A 23195-nucleotide genomic window follows, 5' to 3' on the forward strand; every position below is an offset into this window, starting at 1 on the left:
CTTTAATTTTTAACCTCCTACTACAAGACGGCGTTTTAACATAACTGATTGGGTTAAAATGAGCGTTATGCCAATTATGGATTTGGGCTTTTATGTATTCAAAACTATGCTCATCCCCACCACTTATAGGTCGGTCGTGTTGGAAGATTTCGAATAGTTGCTGCTAACTAAATCTAGAGCATGTGTAATTTTGAATTTAGAAGACAAGTTTTCAAATCTTTCCACTCAACTTCAGCATGTATATTGTATACAATTGTTTCTGTATAAATGAGCACACCAAAAGGTAAAGAAAAACCAAAAAAAGAGTGAACACAATTTATTAGGCCTATCACTATTGAGAGTACACATACACTTGAACACTTCTGCATTTGTTATTTACTCTTTATAAAATTCGAAAAAAATGGTTTTACTATAGCGGAAAAACCGAATTCTTGTTTTTGTTGAAACATGATGATGATACAGAGGAGCTTCCATTTGTCTTCAATGTAATCTCTGAGTCTGACTGACTAAACCCTGTAACTTCTTCGGTTCCTTCGCCGTTCAATTCAGCGGATTCACAACTTCTTCTCCGTGATGCTGCAACCTTGTGCTCATCACTGTTTTCTTCAGAGCAGCTTGCTTCGTATTCTCCGATGTATCTGGCGGAGTCCTGACTCTGTTTCTCGCATGATCTTCCCGAAAAATCTACACTTTCTATTTGGGTTTTGGTCTGCGAGAGAGAATCTAAGAAGTCTCCTCCACTTGCGTCCATACACTCCACCAAAACCCTAACTTGCTCTTTCCTCTCTGTTTCAGACCCGTCACCGTCCATAAATCCATAAATCTCAATTCTGACATCTGAGTTGTCTGAATCATCGCTCTCTTTAATATCAGACTCATCCCCATCTCTTACTAATTCAACTCTGTTCTCAACCTGACCATGATCTTCTTCACCAACTCCATCGTTCTCCAAACGTGATCCTGATCCTTCAGGCGTTACATCGACCGGACCAGAACACCTTGGAGTGACGGCACTGATCATCGCAATACCAGCACGACACAGAGGACAATTGGTGTGAGAGCTAAGCCACGTGTCTATACAAGAGATGTGAAAAGCGTGGTTACATTTAGGCAACAACCTAAGACTCTCGTCTTCTTCAAACTCGTTTAAACAAACAGGACAATCTGTTCTCTCGATTAAACCATCTCCTCTCTTGTAGTTACAGATCGTAATCGAGTTTATGATCGATTGCTGTAGACCTGTCGTTCTGATTAACCAGATTGGGTGATCCACTTGTTCCCTATATTGAGAATCTTCATCCGCTACCGTGTCGTTGTCTTCGTCGTTGGATTGGTATGTTCTGTGATCGACACGGGTTACGCTGTCTGAAACGAATTTAGCTACAAGAAATAATCCGGTTAAGAGGATGGCTAAGACCGCACCAGTGATTGAGATGATGGTTATGGAGTCTAAGGAAGATGAAGGCTGCTTTTGAGATGGTTGATAAACGGCTGAGATTGATGGAGATGGAGATGATGATGTGATTAAATGTGGTGATGACCGTAGTGGTAGCTGAGGGGATATGGCGTAGTAATCGGGTTCTCGATAGCAATTGTAAGGGCAACTTGGGTCGCAGACTCCTATAGAGCAATCTAACGTTTTGTTTGTCTCTGATGCTAAGGTAGGGAAGAGCTTTCGATGCTTCTTCTTTGCCATTAGTGAACACTCAAGAAAGAGTATTGTTGCTTGGAGTAGAAGAAATTAAGATCAAGAAATATTTCATTTGAGTTTTTGTTTTGTTTTTAGGTTTTGACAATGTAGAAGAAGAAGATTGATATTTCTCTTGGGGTTGCTCTTTCATATTAGAGGCAAAGATGAAAATTTCTTGTCATCTTTGGTATTGACTTGTTCTGTGATAAGTTGAAGCATCTTCTAATTGTTTAATTGGTGAAGAGTCGTAGTCATGAAAGCCATATTTTACCTTTGATCTTTTGACTCTGTGGCTTTCCAAGATTTATTAAGTTAAATTCTTTTTGTTGGCTTCGGCAGAATCATAATATAAAAACTATATTGCGACTGCAATATGTATATATAAAAAGAGATTAAATTAAACCAAAAAAACAAAGATTAAAAATACTTTAACTAGATTTGTTCACACAATCTCTCTGATTTTTTTTGTTTTGCACTTTCTTTAACAATTTTTTGTTTTTTGTTTTGTGGCACCTTCTTTAACAGTACGTGAAACCATTTTAGGATGTTCTTTCTTTGTACCAAAGACTCTATTTTCTTACCAAGAATTGGTGTGCTGACAAAGTTAATTAACTCTTTACTTGAGTAATCGTTTTCTTTGCTTCGTTATTTCCTTAGCAATTGTCAATATCAGATGTTTATTGGCCTAGTTTAAGGCCCATTTTCGTTGTTTAAACAGGCCTATAATCTGCTAAGATATTAAATTATTTTGAGATTTCTATAAATTTCTGGCAAATGCTAAAGGCAAATATGGTCAACATCAAGATAATTTAGTTAATGTATTGCTTTTTTGTGAACAGTCTGATGACCAGTAGAATTAGTTGCAGCGTCTCTATCATATGCATGCTTTGTTTTGCATCTTTCGGTGAGATAGTTTTTGTTTTTTCAAACAAACTCAACTCTGTCACCTTTTTAATAACTTAGATTCTAAATTTAGTATGTCTTAAGCATTATTGTACAACTTATGGAAATGTATATGTTTGGCTGAAAATTGATTTTGAAAGGAGAAGCGTCCACTGTTTGTTCTTTTACCATACTAAATAGCTAAATAGTAGTATTAGTTATAGGACTTAGACTTAAGGACATGCATAGTCACATATCCACTTACATTTGTTAGTTTTAAAAAATAATTAAATCAAATCAAATTTACGTCACATACTCGGTTTCGGTTGTTGCAGAGCCTCAGTGATTGCTCGTAAGAAAAGTTAGTTCATCTGCTTTTGGTTTGGTCCATTATATTGAATCATTAAGCGAACTTTGATGACACATCGTGACTACTTTCGTTTGCATCATCATTTATCTTTTTACAAAGTGTTATTGAGTGTGTGACTTTATGATGTGTCACCAAACGTCATGACCCATTTTCTTGAGGTGTAGAAATATTTCCCTTTGTTGAGTATGTTTAAAGCTAGAGCAGAGGAGGAACAAGTCCTTATCCCTAAACATGAAATTCAAGTTTTCAAAACTTAAATGATGAGAGCTTTAGTTGGAGGGCAAGTGGACCTAACTCTACAGTCTCTACTAACTACAACATACCCTTTTGGTTCCAATCTCTCTATATATTTGCTCATAACTCACAAGGAATTTCCTTAGTACTAGTCACACAATAATAAAATATATTTACTGTTACACTCGAGACACAAACATGGGAAACTTGATTACACTTGTTGGTTTTCTTGTCATTATCTTCCTCAATATGTTTGAACCTGCTTCTTCCGCCAGTCACCCCATCGAATGGTCGCTCGGGAAGGACTATAGCTCGTTGGCTACCGGAAAGCCCTACGCTGTCGGCGATACCATCGGTATGTGTATATACATAGTCTCTCTTATACGTATGCTGCAATTGTTACAACTTTCAACTACTAATATATGCATTCGCATTAACATGTTATAAGTTTTTACATTTTAAAAGCAAAACGTTTTTTTTTTTAAAGTTTTTTGGTAATATTTTTTTGTGTGAACTATAATCTGTTTTTGTTTGCAACCAACAAAACGTTTTATCCCTTGCATATATAGTGTTCAACTACGGTGCGGGTCACACGGTGGACGAGGTAAGCGAAAGTGACTACAAGAGTTGCACACTGGGGAACGCAATTTCTTCGGACAGTAGCGGAACCACAAGCATAGCTCTCAAGACATCTGGTCCTCGCTACTTCATATGTGGTATCCCCGGCCACTGCACCGGCGGCATGAAGCTCTCTGTCACCGTTGCGAAAGCCTCGTCAGGCGGCAGTGGAGATGGTACCACTGACAAAACTACGCCAGCACAAGGCGGAACTACACCTTCGGAAGGCAAAAAGGCTAGTCCTTCTGCTTCGGCCACAGCCGTGTTGAAGCCGTTAGATTCTTTGGTTGTAACTTGTGTAGTTGCATTGTTGTATGCTTTTGCTCTCTCATAATTAGTTGGGTTCTGAGGTGTTTTTGTTGTGGTTTGAGTCGTTTGAAGGACCAGGTTAGAGGCAGTGCTATTATACTGTGCTTGTTTTTATAAATTATCTCTCATGATTTGTCCTATGTTTTTCTTGGTATTTCGTTTCATTCTCATGATTATAAATCTTTATTGGTACAAGCCTTTACTGAGAAAGTAAATTAAAGCACCATCCATATTTGACTAATAAGCTGTACGTTTTATGTTTGATGGTGCTTAACACCTAGCAAATTAAAGTAAAGAAAATGGCAATTCTGCCCTTTTCTTTCAATGTTTTAATATAATTAGTTTTATTTTGTTTGGTGTGTATTTTCAATTTTGATCCTTTCTTATCAAATTTTCTAACTATATAACTTTTGGAGATTACAATAATTTTATGAGTGTGAAAACCATGAACACTTGAAGAAATTATGAAAGTCTCTAATAAAGAAAGAATTGACAAGTGTAATTAGCAACTGCCAGATGGGCGGGCATTGACCTTGGAGGACATTTTGAGTATAAAGGCCCAATAGCACCGGCCCACCGACTTACCTAATTAGGTGGACCCACTGGAGATATTGATACATCTCAGCCGTCCGTTTAAGAAAATACATACTGTAACCACTCCAAGATCTCATAAAACTAGACAACAAAAAGTTTGGTATAAATTAATAATGTTTGCATCTACCCTACCAACTTTTTGTCATTCAGACATAAACAAAAATTCTACTTATACTAAGTTCTTAACTAATCGGAAAATTAGTAAGACTGTGAAATTGAAAATGGGTTACATATAAATAAAAATTCAAACAAACTTACAAGTTACGTTCACCAATCATAAACTAACAAGTGTTCACTAAATTAGATACAAGACATTTTAAAAGAAAATAAATACAAATTGTGGGTCTATTCCATATTGATTTTTCTCTCTCTCTTTTCAAGTCTTTACGAAAATACAACAACAAAGAAAGAATAATAAACTAAGTGAAGGATCTCGGAAACATCATGGAAATTTAAAACCAGCTTAGCATTAACTACACGAAGCACTTATATAAATACAAACACGAAGAGTTTGGAAAAAAACACAAGACAAGTAAAAAAATTCAACACCAAAGCTCACGACACAGTCTCTTCATCTATCATCAATGGCGAATTTTCTCATCAACAGAAGAACAAGAAGAACAGTGAAATCAAAGACAGATGAAGGGAAGAGATCAGACTCCAAATCCAATACGAGTTCATCTGACAATAACTTCTCATGCAAGAAGCACACAAAACATCGACAGTCTCCAGGAATCTGTTCCCTCTGTCTCACCGAGCGGCTCTCTAAGCTGTCTGTAGAGTACTACTACTACACTAAAAAACCAGCTGAAACGTCGACGTATTGCGGCTCATCAGCATCTTCGTCCTCTTCGGTCACGTCTTGCTACTATTCTTCATCGGTCTCTTCTTGTTCGTCTCCTTTGCAATATCGGTATAGAGAGAAGAAGAAGGATGGGAAGAAACAGAGCTTTTTGTTCAGATTATTGCTCCGATCCATTGTAGATTAGTTCTTAATTTTATTTCCATATACTATAGTTTGTTTATTCATCTTACTACTTTCTATAAAATTCATTATTCTTCTATACTTTTTTTTGGTCACTCGGCCAATGCAGAAGATCAACCAAAAATGCAATAAGTTTTTTATACCCACAAATTTGTATTTTTAAAATTGTTCGTCACCAAATAAAAGAAGTTAATAAAATGATTTTTTTCATACATTTGCTCACAAGTCTCTGATTGTATATTAATATTATATTGATGATGATGGATGGTGCATCTGTTTTTGTAAATTTTGTAAAAACCATTTTCCAATTTTATCAAATTTCAAAATTCACCCTTGGTGTTACATCAAATAAAACATTATTTCACGATCGAACTTGATATATGGTCCTTGGTCCAAAATTTGTGTGGACAATTTTCTTTTTGAGATTAAATTCATATGGACTAGCTACCACTAAAATGTGTTCTTAATTGCGTAAAACAACTACCATCTTCAATGATCAATGCATTCAAAATTTTATGTTACACTATTCTAGCTAGAATCAACACTTATTAAATGTTGAAAACCAAATCATTCTTTGACGTTTCATTTTTTAATAAAATGTATAGAATTCTAAATTTATTAGTAATAATTATTTGTATAATTTTTTTTAACTAATTAAATGATAATGGCATGACTTGAAAATGTTTATAAAATAAATTAAAGATATAGGTATTTATTTTATTCTAAAAAAATTACAATTCTTTTCTCTTAACAGCATATATAATTATATATGAGCAAAGAAAAGAAAAAAAATATTTGCTTAACAATTAATATATGATAGAAAAAGAAAGAGAAGAGAATGCACAAGCGCAACACATAAGGGTCGGGCCATGACAAGATAGGCTGGCACTTGACTATTACTATAGTTGCCAGAGTGAATGTACGGTTAGAGGACAAAGACGTGTTGTACTTTCATATTATATGATTCACTTCATATTTAACATATACAGCTGGTCAGATTTTATAATAAGCCGTACCACTAATGTTTTGATACTGATCCAGTCAGATAAATGCATGTGTTGTGCGCGTCTTGGAACATAGAAGATACCAATACTATGTATGAACACCGATGAAGTCCCGTGAAACTTCTTTGAACATTATTAATCTGCAATCATTGATGAATTAATGTTATTAGCTATATATGTTCAAAACTAAAGACCTATTATTATTCCACATCAAACTGTAGTTGTCAATGATAAGCATTAATATAATCGAGTGTACAAAACAAATTAAGTATACCTTGTGACATACTGTATGATCCGAAATCTAGCTTTCTCTTGTAACAAATGATGCAAAATAAGACGATTTCAGGACCCATACTTTTTCTTTAACTGCAAAATTTTCAAGTCAAAATTTTATGAATTATGGAGCAAGAGAAACATTGCACCGTCACACCTGATCCATTTTACTCTTGAGTACTAACGAGGCCGCCCAACAAAAAAATTTGGAACTTTTTATGACCTTTTCATAAAATGTTTTAAATATTTTTTTTGTCATTTTAGAGATGTAGCTTATATATTTAAAGAATGCAAGAAGAAACATATACGCATAAATTGAGATTCCTAGGTTTTTAATACGTGAGTGATTACGTAAAACACCAGATACATAAATTTCCCATTAGTGATAGAAACGTCCACATATCTTGTTTTATTTGGATCTTATAGGTTTCTTGAATTGAAGATGGTCATTTTCCTAGAACTGAAGATTATTTTGTCTTTTTTGTTCTCTCCATATTTTACGACATAGTTTATATATCGGACTTATACTAACGTCGTTAATTATACACCACTTTTTGCGACATTTAACCCAATTTTTATCTAAATTTCTGTTGACTCAAATGTAATGCAGCCAAATAAAATTTGAAATAAAACCGTAGTTTTTGGGGTGGGGCTTGGGGTCCCTTTTTTTTTTTTTTTTGGTAGAATTGTATTATATTATCTTATGACCTTTAGTGTAGGCTTTTCAGCTTTTGCCTAGAATGAGAATTGTATTATTCTCGTGACCTTAGCATAAAAATCTTTGACATATGAATATTCCAGTTACATTAACTTTTTTTTTTTTTTTTAATTTCTTCCTTAGACGGCATCGTAGACTATGAATTTGAATGTACATTTTGATTTCTTATTTCATAGCAGACTGAGAGGACTAAATTTAAACCAGTACTAAAGAAGAATATTTTATTTTTTTCATAGAACGAATAATAATTCATTACAAAACAAATTTGTTTTTTTAATGTAAAAACGGTTTGTAAATAATTCATCTTAATTTTTTTTTCAGTTTACTACTCTATAAACTAATCCTTTATACTATAAAGCACAAGTCACTTCACCAATCAAATATTGCCACATAGATTTCTTTTCATAATTTAAGTAATTAACAAAAAAAAGTAAAAGTAAATCGGTTAGACAACTTCTGAAAAAAAAATGAACAATTCTTGGGTTCACTCCTAGGGTGAACCCATTCATTCACTTCTCCTTGTATTATCCAATAAAAACACGACATGTCACCTTGCATTTAAATTGTAAATATTTTGAAAGATCTAAAATAAAGGAAACAAAATAAACAAACAAAAACTAATAAAAAAAATCATTAATAAACGTAACATTGCGTTAACGGCGTTGCAGTCTTTTCTTTTTAGGTTTTTGACGAACAATTATAATGGCGACAACAGACGATTGTTGATTTGGTCAATTGGGTTCGGAGAAGGAGACTACTACTATCACTTTCAGTCAAATTCCTGTAAATTTCTCACTTGCGTACTCTATAATCTATATCCACATATGCATATCTCTATATCCAAACATGAAATTTCAATTTCTCAAAAAAAAAAAAAAAAAAAAATTAGAGATGTTCATCAGCTGCAATTAGTTTCATATTTGTTCTTTACATGTTTCTTTTATATGTGATTGAAGGCAGATTATAAATGATAAAACTCAACCATATCCCATCGTGAATTAAGAGATCATAATCAAATTGTATAGGATTATGTGTGCTTCTTGTTTTTCGTTTGTAATTATGTTATCTTAACCTCGTCATGTGTATAGCTGATCGTCAACCTAGCTGACCTAAACTATATCAAACTATATTAAATTTTGCTGTAGAAAGAAAGTGTACATATGCATATAGAATTTTGAAACCAAAATCTGATTCTTTTGGTAGTTAAAGTAGTCCTCTTACTACACACTTTCGTAAGGCATCGGAGTGTTAATAAGATTTTTTTGTTAGATTTTTATGATCATCGATGAGTACTTTAATTGAGTTCAAACTTTTTTTTTTTGCTTGACTTTTTTCATAAATGATTTTTATGTGCAGATCTAAATAACTAAAAGATATTTGTGGTACTAAGTTTTCCACGAGCATTAACATGAAAACTACATCCATGGGTGACAAAGACAATGAAGAAGTTCTTGCATCAAGAGAGGTACGATGATCATGATTATATATATGTTCAATCTTGGATTCATCCACATCAATTTTTGTGTTCACTGCTTCAAATATAAGGAAGACGTTGCCATTGTTCGGTAGACATAATATCTATATATATATATATGGTTAGTGCAGATTGCAATGGAGAGTCAATTAAGTGGTCATGAAATTGTTCTTGATGGTCGTGAATCTAGTTTGCAAGTCTCGGGTGATTTTGGTTTGTTAAGTCAGAATTCGATTGACTTTTTAGCTACAAATGATGAATTTGAAGAAGAATGTGACATAGCCAATAAAGAGGATTATGTTCAAACTGAAGAGGTTGCTACTTTGGAAGCAAAGGAAAAAAATGAGAAGAAAGATGAAATATGTATTGGAATGGAGTTTAGTTCTGATGAGGCTGCATATATAGCTTATAAAAACTATGGCGGCAATCATGGTTTCGATGTAAGGAAACAACGGAGAGAGAAGAAAAAAGATAAGGTAGTAAGGCTTGTTTATGTTTGCTCAAAACAAGGGTATAGGAAAGAACTTGAGGTCGAAAAATCTTATTCACACCCAGTCACACGGTGTGGCTGTAATGCTCATATGGCTTGTTACCTTCAGGAGAACGAAAAATATAAGATTGTGTCTTTCGAGCCGAACCATAACCATAATTTAGTGAGGACACCTATGAAGCATTTGTTGAAGGTCAATCGGGAAATCTCTGACTCTCAAAAACAACATGCTCATGATGCCGACATGTCAGGAATTTCAGCAAAACAAACTGTTGAAATGATGAGCAGAGAAGTTGGGGGGCGAGGAAATCTGGGTTTTATGGAGAAAGACTATCGAAATCACATATACCGCAAGCGAATGGCAAGAATGGAAAAAGGAGATGCTGGAGCAGTTTTAGAGTACTTTCAAAAAAAAAAAGAGGAGAATTCATCTTTTTTTTATTCAATGCAACTTGATGAGGAAGATATGATCACTAATATTTTTTGGGCAGATGATCGGTCTATAAGTGATTACAATCTTTTCGGAGATGTTGTTTGCTTCGTCACAACTTATAAGACCAACGAATATGATAGACCATTTGCTCCATTTGTTGGGGTTAATCATCACAAGAAAACTGTTGTGTTCGGTGCTGCTTTGTTATATGATGAAACCACTGAGTCATATAAGTGGCTTTTCGAGACTTTTCTTGGAGCAATGTCTAGAAAACAACCAAAAACAATTTTTACTGACCAATCTGCAGCAATGGCGAATGCGATAGTGAAGGTGTTCCCTGGCACAAAACACAGGTTATGTGTTTGGCATATATACCAAAATGCTGCAAAGAAGTTAAGTCATGTATTTCATGGGCCAGGACAGTTTGCCATAGACTTTGGGAAGTGTGTATATGACCATGAGGAAGAAGAAGATTGGTTATTGGCATGGAGTAATATGCTCAAGAAGCATAATTTGACAGAGAATAAATGGTTGAAAAATGTTTTTGAGGTGAGAGAAAAGTGGGCTATGGTATATGGACGTCATAGTTTTACAGCAGATATGGTGATCACACAGCGTAGTGAAAGTATGAATAATATCTTGAAAAGATACTTGAAGAGTAGTTATGACTTATTGTCCTTCTTTGAACACTATGAGAGAGTGTTGGATGATCGGCGATATAATGAATTAACTACTGACTTCAAAATGATGCATACCTCGTCGGTATTATCTGCTACTGTAGAGATGTTGCAACATGCAGAGGAAGTGTATACACCCGAAATTTTCAGGTTGTTTCAGAAGCAATACATAGTTATCGGCGATTACGTTGCCAAAAAGGTTAGTAAGTCTGAAATGGTGTATGAATACAAAGTATCTTATCGTGGTGGACCGCGAGAACATTTGGTTAGTTATGATGCTACAAACCAAACGATACAGTGTAGTTGCATGAATTTTTCTTTTGCTGGAATCTTATGTCGTCATACATTGAAAGTGTTGGATAAAAAGGATGTTAGAAGAATCCCATCTAGCTACATCTTGACTCGATGGAGTAAAGAGGCAAAATCATGAAGCATTTCTTCTTATCGTTTAGAGGCACCTAGTGGAACAATAACACAATCGATTGGAAAGCGTTATAGCCATTTATGTCGCAACTTCCGTGAGATTGCATCTGCTGCTGCTGAACATGTAGAATTGACGATGTGTGCAAATGAAGCTGCATGTCAATTGCTTAAAAAGCTGGAGGAAAAGAAAAAAGAACTTGTGAAAACTAATGAATGGATGCTCCCAACTTCAAATGTTGAACCTGTGAAAGGAGAAGAAGAAGACGTGGAAGTTTCAAATGCTCGCGGAATTAAAAGAAAAGCAACTGTTGGACGGCCAAAGAACAAAACAGTCGGACCCCATGGTCGATATTTGAATGTTCTTGAAAACAAAAAAACGTAGTACATCAAAAACATCAACTAATGCTACAACAAAGAAAAAGTTATCATTTCAGGTATTTCATATATCATTTTCTTTGTTTTTTATGTCCAATTTTGATCCAAATATGACAAGATTAAATTGATTAAATGTTTCAGGACTCAAGTCTTACTCTGGATACTCAATTATCTGTTGCTACTACTAGTCCAACCTTATATAATACGTCATTTGCCTCACAAGTGTTGCAGGTAAATGATTTATCCTTATGCTTTGCTTTCCTATAATCCATATGACATTTCCTGTTTTCTTTTAGGACAAGCAAGAGGATAGGAATACCGATGAAGAGAACAAAGTATGAAGAGAAAGCTACAAAGAACCAAACCAAAACTCTCAGAACTCTTTAGGCCAAGAAATTGTACGAGTGATTTTGGTGATAGTTCATTTGTCTCTTTTGGTTTTGCTAACGTTTATGCTTTCTATTAAAAAAAGGTTTTGCAACTTTGTTATATCCTTACTTGAATATCTAAAACTCGTTTCCACATTTTAGACACTGTACAAGCGTAAAGCAAGATGAAAAAATTGCAAGATAGCTAAGTAGAACAGAATCTTGAAGCTTTTAATCAAATTATATGCCCGAAGAAGAAAACCCATTAGAAAACTCAAGACTCTTTTGTTCCTATATATGTTTAAGTAAACCAACCGGGTTGGAGCTTGAATTTTGTGGTGGTCTGGTTGCCTTCCACGATGTGGTTTAAGAGGACCCAAAACCAGCAGCTAGCCTAGTCAAATTTATAGACAAGTAAGTTTGAAATCAACTATCTACCATTTGGAAAATAGGAGACAAGAGCTATGAGACCGGCTTCCAAGTTTCATTTGCTTCAAGAGTCTAATAGTTCATACTCTGTTTTTATAACTATGTTTTAGTTCCAGAGATCAAAACTCTGCAAAAAAAACACTTGTTGTAAAACACTTTCTATCTCCATAAAACTTATAAAAAATAAAAAAAAGAGTAACGAAGTCAGCAAGCTTCACATTTTTTAACACATGACGAGAGAGTTAAGCTAACATAATTATAAACCCAAAACAAGAACCATTTAAACTTCACGATGGGATATGGTTGACTTTTATCATTTAATATCTGCCTTTACTCAGAATTAAGAGCAACACCAAATAAGAAATTAATTGTAGGTAACGATCATCTCTGAATTCTTTTTTGGTGTGAATACTGATATATGCATATGTGTGTCTATCTGGAGTACACAAGTGGGAAATTCACACTTCACAGTATGAGTTTATCTAATTAAAAAGGGATCGTCGTATCTCTTCTGTTCCCAACGAATGTCTTCACGTTTCGTCCTCTGAATCCAAATTAAATGAACCACCATCGTCCTCCTCTTTATACATACACACAGAAAAGAGAGTGGAGGGTAGAGATTGGAGAAGTTCATGCTAATACCCATAGGCAGAGAAGGTAGTATGTATCAATGGCCATTATAATTGTTCGTCAAAAACCTAAAAAGAAAAGACTGCAACGCCGTTAACGCAATGTTACGTTTATTAATGATTTTTTTTATTAGTTTTTGTTTGTTTATTTTGTTTCCTTTATTTTAGATCTTTCAAAATATTTACAATTTAAATGCAAGGTGACATGTCATGTTTTCATTGGATAATACAAGGAGAAGTGAATGAATGGGTTCACCCTAGGAGTGAACCCAAGAATTATTCAAAAAAAATGAATATCTAATTTACCGTAAAAAATATATATTAGTAATTTTTAGTTTTCAAACATATATTAAAACATACTTTTACTAAAAAAATAAATATTAAAAATATAATATTTTTGCTATAAATCCCTTAATACTTTAACATACCTCATGATTTTAATTAAAGAGTCCTAAAAATACTCTCAATTAACAACTCATGATTATTAATTTTACGTTTTCCACCATTTAATTTGAAAATATTTTCTTAACAAGATTCCACAAATATATTTTAAATTTATGAGTTATTAATTATTTACTTCTTCAACCTAATTAATTATTATAAAAACATCTATTCTTCAAAATCAATAAGTAACATGTAAAAAAAATATTTCTTTCCAAAAAAACACGTTTAATGCTAAAAAGAAAAGGGAAAACAAAAAAAAAGGAAGATCACGTTCATTCTGTTGGACAAAACTAAAAAGTCCAATTGAACATTTTTTACAAAAGTAACTTCAGTTGGAAAATTAAATAAATAATAATACAGAAACAAAAGTAACTGCCATTTAACATAGTTATTACGAGAAATTAACAACTTCTAATTTAAAGCTATCTTGAAAAATGCATATACACAAGTCGTTTATTTGTATGTTCAAAAACTCCGAATTTAACTCCTACACTATCATGAAAAAAAACTTCTTTCCGTGATCTTTCTTAACTCCCCCACTCAACTGACATGTTACAGGTTTAACCTTCTATAAATACTCGCAATTATATACGTCGTAGTACAGTCTTTTCTTGCGTTAGACTTTTTTAGTTGAGAAACTCTCAAACAAATTCCTCGAGGTAAAACAACGATAACTCTTTAGTTAGTGAATATGTCTACATTTAAATTATCGTTATTCACAATTTTGTGTTAATATCCTATTAGTTCTTTTGTTACTTTTTATTAGTTTGTTCTGTTTCTGAATCTTCTATACATATCTTATGCAAGATCCTCCCCATGACAATGGGGTCAAGTCTAGGCATGTACTCTTTGTGGTGAACCGGATGTAATCCAAGACAAATTAGTTGGCACAAAAACTAATCCGGATTGTGGACTACCACGCTTCACAGCCTCAATATAGTCATTACCTTTTCATCGTTTCGACATGGTTCTGGCCACGAAACGAACGTCCGACGTCAACAATCCAGCCACCCATTTCGGTACATCGAGACTCATCGCGGACACTGTCAATCGAAAACTTGCCTCATACACTCATACACATTCTCCAACCGTCTCCAACCAGAAGCTTCAACTGCTCCCTAAAACCATCTTCGACCGAGAGGTGTGGCTCTGTATTTCTAGACATTATTATTTTGTTGTGATGCTCTATATTTCGTTCTTCTTAATTTACTCTGTATATAACTCACTCCCATTTCTTTTTAATTAAGTACTACATTTGAAAAAAAAAAAAAAACTTTGGATGATATAGTTTGTTTCAATCATCCGATTCTGTAGCATTTGATTCTATTTTTTGCTCTCTTGCCATATATTTAGATAAGGTTGTAGTCTAATGATTCTGTAGAAATTGAATTTGATAAGATTGTTTGTTCTTGATTGCAATGCCAAATAACATAATTGTAATCATCCTTTATATTGGGCAAGAGAGCAAGAAAACTTTCTTCGTGGGAAACTTCGTCTTTTAACTAAAAATATTAAAATTTAGAATGTCATATTATAGTAAATTATTACTATGCATGTATTCTGTGTATATATAACTACTAATGAAAACATGCCAATGTGTATCCATTTAAATTATATTAACAAGCTATACGTAATGATTTTTTTATATACAGAAATCTACCATTATACTTAATCTAATTAACGTTGAGTACTATTTTTTATGGTATATGTGAAATAATCACTGAGAACAAAATCTGAAAATTGTATGTAGTTTAATTAAAGATGTAGATTTTAGTTTTGCAGAAATTAGTTGCATCATAAATTTGTAAGTGTTTTTCATACATTTTTTATTTTGTGATGATAGAATAATATTGTTTACATATTTACAAATTAAATTTGGATTTTTTTTAGGTCTATGTAAGATTTTGAAGAAAAATAATTTTAATTTAAAAAAAATAAATTTAATAACATAAAACTGTCCCATGCTATAGCAGGGGTCAAATACTAGTACAATATAATTTACAAACAATAAATAGGATTTATCCACCCCAATGAATGACAAGCAATTAGGGCATCTCCATCCCATATATTTGGTGAGTGTCTATAACAATATTAAAAAATTCAAGTTACAAAAAATATTAGTATTTAATTATGAATGGTTTTAAAATGGAGACATCTTTCCAAAAAAATGTCTCCAACAAGACATTAAAAGACCTCATGTCTTAGTTTAAAGACACTCATACATTAAAATACTATTTTTCGTTTTTATAATTGTGAGAAGACCCCTTTCAATAAGATGAGGGATGAAAATGCTCTTAAAACTCTAATCTCCGGTTATTTTTAGTAAATAAATATTCTTCTGTGTTTTTTTTGTGTGAAAAGAAAGCAAAAACTCTCTTAAATTATTAAACTAAAGTAAAAATAAATTACATGCGAACACGACAGGGTACGCAGACCCGTTCGCATCATCAGACAACAAAGAAGAAACGTCAATAGGACAAACATCTAACAACTGCAAACTAAACGGTAAAGAAAAAGCATAGTTAACCAATCTATCTGCAAGACGATTCGCTTCCCTATACACATGATAATCCGGACAGACTAATCCTTCGAAAGCAATCCATAGCACAAACGTACCAAAAATGACAGGGGATGAGTATCCTGAATTCCTGTCTTGAGAAAACCAACCACAAGTTCAGAGTCCACCTCCACCTCCAAAAACGGAATATGCCTCTCCCAGACAATAACCAAACCATAATAGATACCCCAAAGTTCAGCCAACGAAGCAGAGCAAAATCCTATATTAAAAGCAAACCCGTAAATCCACTGTCCCTCTCCATCACGCAGCACTCCACCCGCTGTAGCCATCCCCGGATTACCCCGAGATGCACCATCAATGTTAAGTTTCACCCAACCACCGTAGGGCAGGGTCCATGCTATCTGTTGTACCTCTCGTTCAACCTGCGAGCCTTCATTATTTAAATGAGAATGTGCAAGATATACCTCACTGGCCATGTTTTCACAAATTTTACTCAGTTTCTGCACTTTTCATTCTCACCAAAAACATTCCCACACCACCACTTCCATTCCCACCAAACTGTGATGCCAAAAACCGTAGTCCAAGAAGCATTATACTGCACTCCCATATCCCTTAGACTCCCATATATCCATTCCAATAAGGTTTGGCTGAAAAACAGAACCCTCTGGACAGTCGCGTAGGACATGCATAACAGTTTCCTCACCAACCTTGCAAACCCTTGAGTCACTTAAGTGCCGCCTCTGCCTTTCAGAATTGGTCATAATAACCTGATTGGTAACTAACCAGATAAACATCCTTATCCTTTCCATGTGTATCCATACTTGGTCTATGTGTCCCATCGTTACTTTTTTTTTGATTTAGTTATGTCCTCTCTGAATACGGCGGTTACATACATAGCCACGTGTCAGTACAACCCCCCCTGCCCGTAAAAAAGAAGGTTTTAAAATTTAATCATTGCCCGGCTGACCGGGAAATCAATTTCAAAATTCAAAGTCAGTAAGTAAAAAAGGATCAACAACGGTCGACTGATAAAACGTTAAAATAACCGCAACGGCGAAAAAAAGAGAATCCGATTCGGGTCTTATTATTATTTACTAACCTTAATTAACCCCACAAAAAAAATATTCTCCTCTTCTTCTTTCTTTCTTCTCTTCACCAAAAATTTGAAATCTCTTCCCCCTCCTCTTTTACTCGTTTCTCTGCGAAACCTTTTTTTTTTTTTTTGTTAATGGCGGATTGTTGTGATCCAGTTATTCTCGCAACGGATGCTTCTTCGCGACCTGAAACCTTAGGAGCAGCTGAAAAGGCTATTGTATCGAGCTCAACGGCTATGAATTTGGTAGATCTGGATTCTAATTGCGAACTGAGTAACGGTAAGTCATTCGAAATCTTAAGAAAGAGTTTTGAGTTTTCTCTTTTTCGCTTTATTGATTCTGGATTTTAAATTTGAAGATGTTCATATGAAACAATCAAGCCCCGAATTGATGAAATCGGAACAATCTAGTGATCCTGATCCCGTAGCTTTAGATGGTAACCCAACTTTTCTTTTTTTCTCCTCTCTCTTTTGAGAAATCAATTGCTTCACTCTAGTTCACATTGGGTTTTTGATTTCAGGCAAACTTGTGTTAGGGTTCCCATTAGCATCTCCTGATCTAGTTAACTGTGGCGCTTCACCAGAGTTACCGAGAGTTTGTTACAAAGATTCTCCAGAATTTGCTAAGAAGATACGATTCTCAACTGAGCTTTCACTAGAGAATGGAATCGATGGTTCCACTGCTACTACGACTACTAATACAAGAGGTGGACGTAAAAGCCAAGTTGTGAAGTTCTCAGCAGTCTGTCAAACGTTTGGATTTGAGTTGTCTCCTGAGTCTTCTTTCGAGTTACCTTCTCCACCTGGAAACTTTCGGGAGACTACAACTCCTGTTATTAGTATTAACTCTGGTTCTACAACCACGGATGTGACTCTCGCTGATGAAACTTTCTTGAAGGATGAGTTTTACAGTGGAGGTGAAACTATCACCACTGATGCTGTTGTTGGTGATGAAGATGAGATTTTCTTGTATCAAACAGCTCGGCTTGGTAACTTCGCTTACAAGTTTCAGTTGTTGCAACCTGGGGATTACTTTATTGACTTGCATTTTGCTGAAATTGAGTTCACTGAGGGTCCTCCGGGAGTTAGAGTTTTCGATATATTTATTCAAGGAGCAAAGGCAAGGCATATCGTTGCGTTTTGAGCTTTTCTTTTTTCTTGTCTTGTTATTTATCACATATCCATTATGATTTGAATTGAAAAAAAACTATTTTGCAGGTCATATCCGGTCTTGATTTGTTTTCGCAAGTAGGAGCAAACACACCTTTTGTGATTGCTGATCTAAGAATGCTCGTTGGACGGGAAGGGGAGTTGTCTATACTATTAGAAGGAGTGACAGGAACTGCAATTCTATGTGGCATTTCTATAAGAAAAGAGACAACTTCTACTTGTATGTTTTTTTTTTTTTTTTTTTCACTTCCTTGTGAGATATTTGAAAATCATGGAGCTATTCACACTTTTTCTTCTTTTAGATGTTGAAGATACTGGAATGCTAGCGGTTAAAGGAACAACTGACACTGTTTTGTCTCGGCCAATTCAAGTGAGAGATTTTGATATTTCTACTTTACTTTGGGGGTAATTACATATACTGCAGATAGTTAAACTGTCATGCTTTTTTTAGGAAAATGTTGACTGCAGGACAGAAGAAGAGACCGAAGGGATAAGAAGTTGTGAGCAGCAGAAGAGAGAGATGGAGGATATGAAGAGAATGATTGAGGAACTTAAACAGGAGAACCAAAAAAAGAGTAGAGAATGTGAAGAAGCATTGGATTCTCTCCGTGAGATTCAAAATGAACTAATGCGCAAGTCGATGCATGTTGGTTCTTTGGGTATGTACATCCTTCTTTCTGTTTTGTGTTGCATTGCAAGCGGGAAAGTTGACATTGCGTTGCTTTTTCATATCTAGCGTTTGCTGTTGAGGGACAAGTCAAGGAGAAGAGCAGATGGTTCTCTTCATTAAGAGATTTGACAAGAAAATTGAAGGTACAGAGAAGCAAACTTCAAATACGATCAACAACCGCAAACTCTTGTGCCTCATTTTAATTCGTATTCGTAGATCATGAAACTGGAGCAAATTAAGCTGTTGGAGGAGGCATCCTCATATAAATTGCTAGCCCAAGATATCAACGAGTTCAGCTATCACATACAGTCCAGAGGTGAGTCTTTGTCTTGCTATCATCTGAACTTACCATTAGCACTAGAAAGGTTTCTAAAACGTGTATCTCTGACTTTTAATCCGTTGACATCTGTAATCAACAGTAAAGCAGGACGCAGAACTGCATGAAAATCTCAAAGCCAAATTTGTAGCTGGAGAAAAAGAGAGGAAAGAACTATACAACAAGATACTAGAGCTAAAAGGTTTGTGTTTATATCCAATACAACTTCTAGAGGGATCTCCTTGGCAAAAATTGATAGCCTAACAACTTACAGCGATCATTCTTTGATTTCTTTCCTACAGGTAACATCAGGGTCTTTTGCAGATGTCGACCTCTAAACTTTGAAGAAATTGAAGCAGGTGTATCAATGGGAATTGATGTTGAGTCAGCGAAAAATGGGGAGGTCATGGTCATGTCAAATGGGTTTCCCAAAAAGAGTTTCAAGTTCGATTCTGTTTTTGGTCCAAACGCTTCCCAAGGTGATATTTGGCATCAGTTACAGTTATCACCTTTGGTACTTGCCTTGTAGGAAATCTCATCTCACCAATCGACATGTTGTTTCTTATACTTCTACAGCTGATGTTTTTGAAGATACTGCTCCCTTTGCTACGTCGGTCATTGATGGATACAACGTTTGCATTTTTGCCTATGGCCAGACTGGTACTGGGAAAACTTTTACCATGGAGGGAACTCAACATGATCGTGGTGTAAATTATAGAACATTGGAGAATCTGTTTAAAATCACAAAAGAACGGGAAAACCGCTACAATTATGAGATCTCGGTCAGTGTCTTGGAAGTTTACAACGAGCAGATAAGAGATTTATTAGTTCCAGCTTCACAAAGTGCATCTGCGCCTAAAAGGTACTGGCTAGTTTTGTATGCCTTCCTCCTTGGTGTTTTATTTTATGAAGTTAACCATGCAAGGTCCATGGTTCTTTAGACTCGTTCTTTATTACTTGGAGCTTCAGTTAGGACTATAAGTAACTTCTTTCTGCTTTTGAGCTAAAATTCAGCTAATTGGTTTCTGCTATCACTAATTGTAGCTCGATACTCCTTTCTTTGCAGATTTGAAATAAGGCAAGTGAGTGAAGGAAACCACCACGTACCAGGATTGGTTGAAGCACCTGTAAAAAGCTTAGATGAGGTCTGGGATGTGTTGAAAACAGGAAGTAATGCAAGGGCTGTTGGGAAAACGGCGGCTAATGAGCACAGCAGCCGATCTCACTGGTCTGCTTATCTGATTTGATCTGTAGTAGTATCCTTTTTTTACAATTGGAAACTATCTGAATGTATTTTTTTCTTCTTTCTTTGCCCAGCATTCACTGTGTGATGGTAAAAGGGGAGAACTTGTTGAATGGAGAGTGCACAAAGAGCAAACTGTGGTTAGTTGATTTAGCAGGAAGCGAACGGGTTGCAAAGACAGAAGTGCAAGGAGAACGGCTCAAGGAGACTCAAAGCATCAACAAATCATTATCTGCTCTCGGGGATGTCATATTCGCTCTCGCTAACAAAAGCTCTCACATTCCTTTCAGGTTCATATGATACATCTATTTACCGTGAGTTACAGTCACCATTTTTTTTATCCAACTTGACGTTTAATTACCTTTTGCAGAAATTCAAAACTCACACACTTGCTTCAGGATTCTCTAGGTATAGACTAACATCAACAAACTGAAGCCAACCACTTCCTTTTTGCTTATATATGTTTCATTAACTATTGTGTTAATCTATTATGGAGCTTACGATGAAAAATGATTGGCATATGACAGGAGGAGATTCAAAGACCCTCATGTTTGTTCAAATCAGTCCTAACGAGAATGACCAAAGTGAGACACTATGCTCACTCAATTTTGCTAGCAGAGTGAGAGGGATAGAGTTGGGACCTGCTAAGAAGCAGCTAGACAATACCGAACTCTTGAAATACAAGCAAATGGTAAGCTACATGTCCACATGTATGTTTATCGAATCATTCATCTAGTGTTCTGAGCTGTGTCAATTCTTTATCAGGTTGAGAAATGGAAGCAAGATATGAATGGAAAAGATGAACAGATTAGGAAAATGGAGGAAACAATGTACGGTTTAGAAGCAAAGATTAAGGAACGAGACACTAAGAACAAAACCCTTCAGGACAAGGTAAACAATACTTAATTCATCATAACCACACCAAAAATACATGTTATATAATTTCAGCTTGCTGAATTCATTACATATCACCTTTCTCCTGTTAGGTTAAAGAACTTGAATCGCAACTGCTGGTAGAGAGGAAGCTTGCACGTCAACATGTAGACACAAAGATTGCTGAACAGCAGACAAAACAGCAGACTGAAGATGAAAAGAATATATCAAAGAGGCCGCCGCTGGCAAACATACTGTTGGGATCAGCTTCAAAAGAAATGGTAAATCTAACACAACCATCACTCTTGGAGTGTTCCAGCTATGATCTAGCTCCTTTACCTAATGGTGGCCTCAAGTACAATGACATCTCTGAGAAGGAGAACAATCCAGAAATGGCTGATCAAGTGCATATACCTAATAGAACAGGAAGATTCTCTATCTGTTTAAAACGTATTCCATCAGCTCCAGCTCCAAGAAGAAGTTCTCTTGCCCCAACCACATCAACTTCGAAAGAAATGATGAATCTGACCCGACCACCACTCTCAGAGAGCACCACCAGCTATGATCTACCTCCTTTACCCAATGGTGGCCTCAAGTACAGTGACCTCATTGAGAAGGTGAACAATCCAGAATTGGCTGAGCAAGTGCAAATACCTAAGAGAACAGGAAGATACTCTATCTGCGCAAATCGTATTCCACCAGCTCCAAGAAGGAAGACTCTTGCTCCAATGCCTTTCATTCCAACCACATCAACATCAGCTTTGTCATTATTGCCACCATGCCAAGCTTTTACAAACTCGCATGATGAAAAGAGTGGCGCTAACCAAGTGCTCTGCACCAGCCCCAAGCTACATAGAAGTAACGGGAAGACGTTACTGAGACGAAGCATACAAAAGAAAATGCAAATGAAATGTTCCCCGAGGCAGCAACCGTTGAGAAGAGGTGGTGGCATTAATGTCGGGATGGAGAGAGTTAGGCTGTCTATAGGAAGCAGAGGAAGGTTAGCTCACAGAGTTTTGCTTACCAATGCTCGTAAGGTAGGTCTGAAGGAGACACNGGTGAACAATCCAGAATTGGCTGAGCAAGTGCAAATACCTAAGAGAACAAGAAGATCCTCTAACTGCGCAAAACGTGGTATTCCACCAGCTCCAAGAAGGAAGACTCTTGCTCCAATGCCTTTCATTCCAACCACATCAACATCAGCTTTGTCATTATTGCCACCATGCCAAGCTTTTACAAACTCGCATGATGAAAAGAGTGGCGCTAACCAAGTGCTCTGCACCAGCCCCAAGCTACATAGAAGTAACGGGAAGACGTTACTGAGACGAAGCATACAAAAGAAAATGCAAATGAAATGTTCCCCGAGGCAGCAACCGTTGAGAAGAGGTGGTGGCATTAATGTCGGGATGGAGAGAGTTAGGCTGTCTATAGGAAGCAGAGGAAGGTTAGCTCACAGAGTTTTGCTTACCAATGCTCGTAAGGTAGGTCTGAAGGAGACACTGCAGAAACAAGAGCGATGGATCTAAATCATCTATTAACTGACCTGATATGACTTAACTTATCATTCAATTTGATTTCTTGGGAGGATGATTGATATTTTATCATCTTCCAGTTTGACTAGTTTCGTGTGCGTTTGTGGATTTGGTTTGACCCTATTGTAAAGATGGTTTTGGCTTTTGTGCACTCGTTCAATTTCTTTTTTACATAGGAAGGTTTCAAGAACCTATAACCGTAACCTATCAACATATACACTGTGTAGTTCACATTCTAAGCCATAAACCGCATATCAAAACAGATGTACACAAAAATAACAAACAGAATCCACAATTTTTCAAGATGAGGCTAAAACAAAGAAGGCTAGTAAATATTAATCTTGGTCTTGTGAGATCTCAT

At 35.6% G+C, this 23195-nt stretch overlaps 5 protein-coding genes across 7 annotated transcripts; 4 read left to right on the plus strand and 1 right to left on the minus strand.

The window, feature by feature from the left end:
- LOC104700938 (RING-H2 finger protein ATL54-like) lies at positions 219-1891 on the minus strand. The gene has a single exon (XM_010416546.2). The coding sequence runs from the start codon at positions 1694-1696 to the stop codon at positions 410-412; it is 1287 nt and encodes a 428-aa protein (XP_010414848.1). The 5' UTR covers positions 1697-1891; the 3' UTR covers positions 219-409.
- LOC104700939 (blue copper protein-like) lies at positions 3145-4300 on the plus strand. Its single transcript, XM_010416547.2, has 2 exons — positions 3145-3531; positions 3746-4300. The coding sequence occupies exons 1-2, from the start codon at positions 3375-3377 to the stop codon at positions 4126-4128; spliced, it is 540 nt and encodes a 179-aa protein (XP_010414849.1). The 5' UTR covers positions 3145-3374; the 3' UTR covers positions 4129-4300.
- Positions 5197-5826, plus strand: LOC104700940. The gene has a single exon (XM_010416548.2). The coding sequence runs from the start codon at positions 5282-5284 to the stop codon at positions 5684-5686; it is 405 nt and encodes a 134-aa protein (XP_010414850.1). The 5' UTR covers positions 5197-5281; the 3' UTR covers positions 5687-5826.
- On the plus strand, positions 9289-11890 carry LOC104704529 (protein FAR1-RELATED SEQUENCE 5-like). The gene is made up of 4 exons (XM_010420601.1): positions 9289-9955; positions 10133-10950; positions 11691-11780; positions 11846-11890. The coding sequence occupies exons 1-4, from the start codon at positions 9289-9291 to the stop codon at positions 11888-11890; spliced, it is 1620 nt and encodes a 539-aa protein (XP_010418903.1).
- On the plus strand, positions 17033-22985 carry LOC104700941. Of its 3 annotated transcripts, none has more exons than XM_010416551.2 (18): positions 17033-17310; positions 17390-17467; positions 17552-18150; positions 18249-18420; positions 18503-18570; positions 18652-18859; positions 18937-19013; positions 19087-19186; positions 19290-19388; positions 19489-19665; positions 19763-20048; positions 20253-20414; positions 20504-20719; positions 20800-20837; positions 20957-21120; positions 21195-21320; positions 21416-22343; positions 22788-22985. In XM_010416551.2, the coding sequence occupies exons 1-18, from the start codon at positions 17166-17168 to the stop codon at positions 22826-22828; spliced, it is 3684 nt and encodes a 1227-aa protein (XP_010414853.1). In that variant the 5' UTR covers positions 17033-17165; the 3' UTR covers positions 22829-22985. The 3 variants fall into 3 exon arrangements, with proteins under 3 accessions (XP_010414853.1, XP_019083175.1, XP_019083174.1); XM_019227630.1 differs by having other exon boundaries at positions 21416-22071; positions 22540-22985; XM_019227629.1 differs by lacking the exon at positions 17390-17467.

The sequence above is a fragment of the Camelina sativa genome, chromosome 7, assembly GCF_000633955.1.
Source record: "Camelina sativa cultivar DH55 chromosome 7, Cs, whole genome shotgun sequence".
NCBI lineage: Eukaryota > Viridiplantae > Streptophyta > Magnoliopsida > Brassicales > Brassicaceae > Camelina > Camelina sativa.

Excerpts from the sequence above, each read along its gene's own strand:
- LOC104700941 (XM_010416551.2), top strand. The coding sequence starts at position 17,166 with ATGGCGGATTGTTGTGATCCAGTTATTCTCGCAACGGATGCTTCTTCG. Across the intron at positions 17,468-17,551 it reads TGATCCCGTAGCTTTAGATG|GCAAACTTGTGTTAGGGTTC; the intron begins GTAACCCAACTT and ends TTTTGATTTCAG. Across the intron at positions 18,860-18,936 it reads GATGCATGTTGGTTCTTTGG|CGTTTGCTGTTGAGGGACAA; the intron begins GTATGTACATCC and ends TTTCATATCTAG.
- LOC104700939 (XM_010416547.2), top strand. The coding sequence starts at position 3,375 with ATGGGAAACTTGATTACACTTGTTGGTTTTCTTGTCATTATCTTCCTC. Across the intron at positions 3,532-3,745 it reads CGCTGTCGGCGATACCATCG|TGTTCAACTACGGTGCGGGT; the intron begins GTATGTGTATAT and ends TTGCATATATAG.
- LOC104704529 (XM_010420601.1), top strand. The coding sequence starts at position 9,289 with ATGGAGAGTCAATTAAGTGGTCATGAAATTGTTCTTGATGGTCGTGAA. Across the intron at positions 9,956-10,132 it reads TGGGGGGCGAGGAAATCTGG|ATGATCGGTCTATAAGTGAT; the intron begins GTTTTATGGAGA and ends TTTTTTGGGCAG. Across the intron at positions 11,781-11,845 it reads TTGCCTCACAAGTGTTGCAG|GACAAGCAAGAGGATAGGAA; the intron begins GTAAATGATTTA and ends GTTTTCTTTTAG.
- LOC104700938 (XM_010416546.2), bottom strand. The coding sequence starts at position 1,696 with ATGGCAAAGAAGAAGCATCGAAAGCTCTTCCCTACCTTAGCATCAGAG.
- LOC104700940 (XM_010416548.2), top strand. The coding sequence starts at position 5,282 with ATGGCGAATTTTCTCATCAACAGAAGAACAAGAAGAACAGTGAAATCA.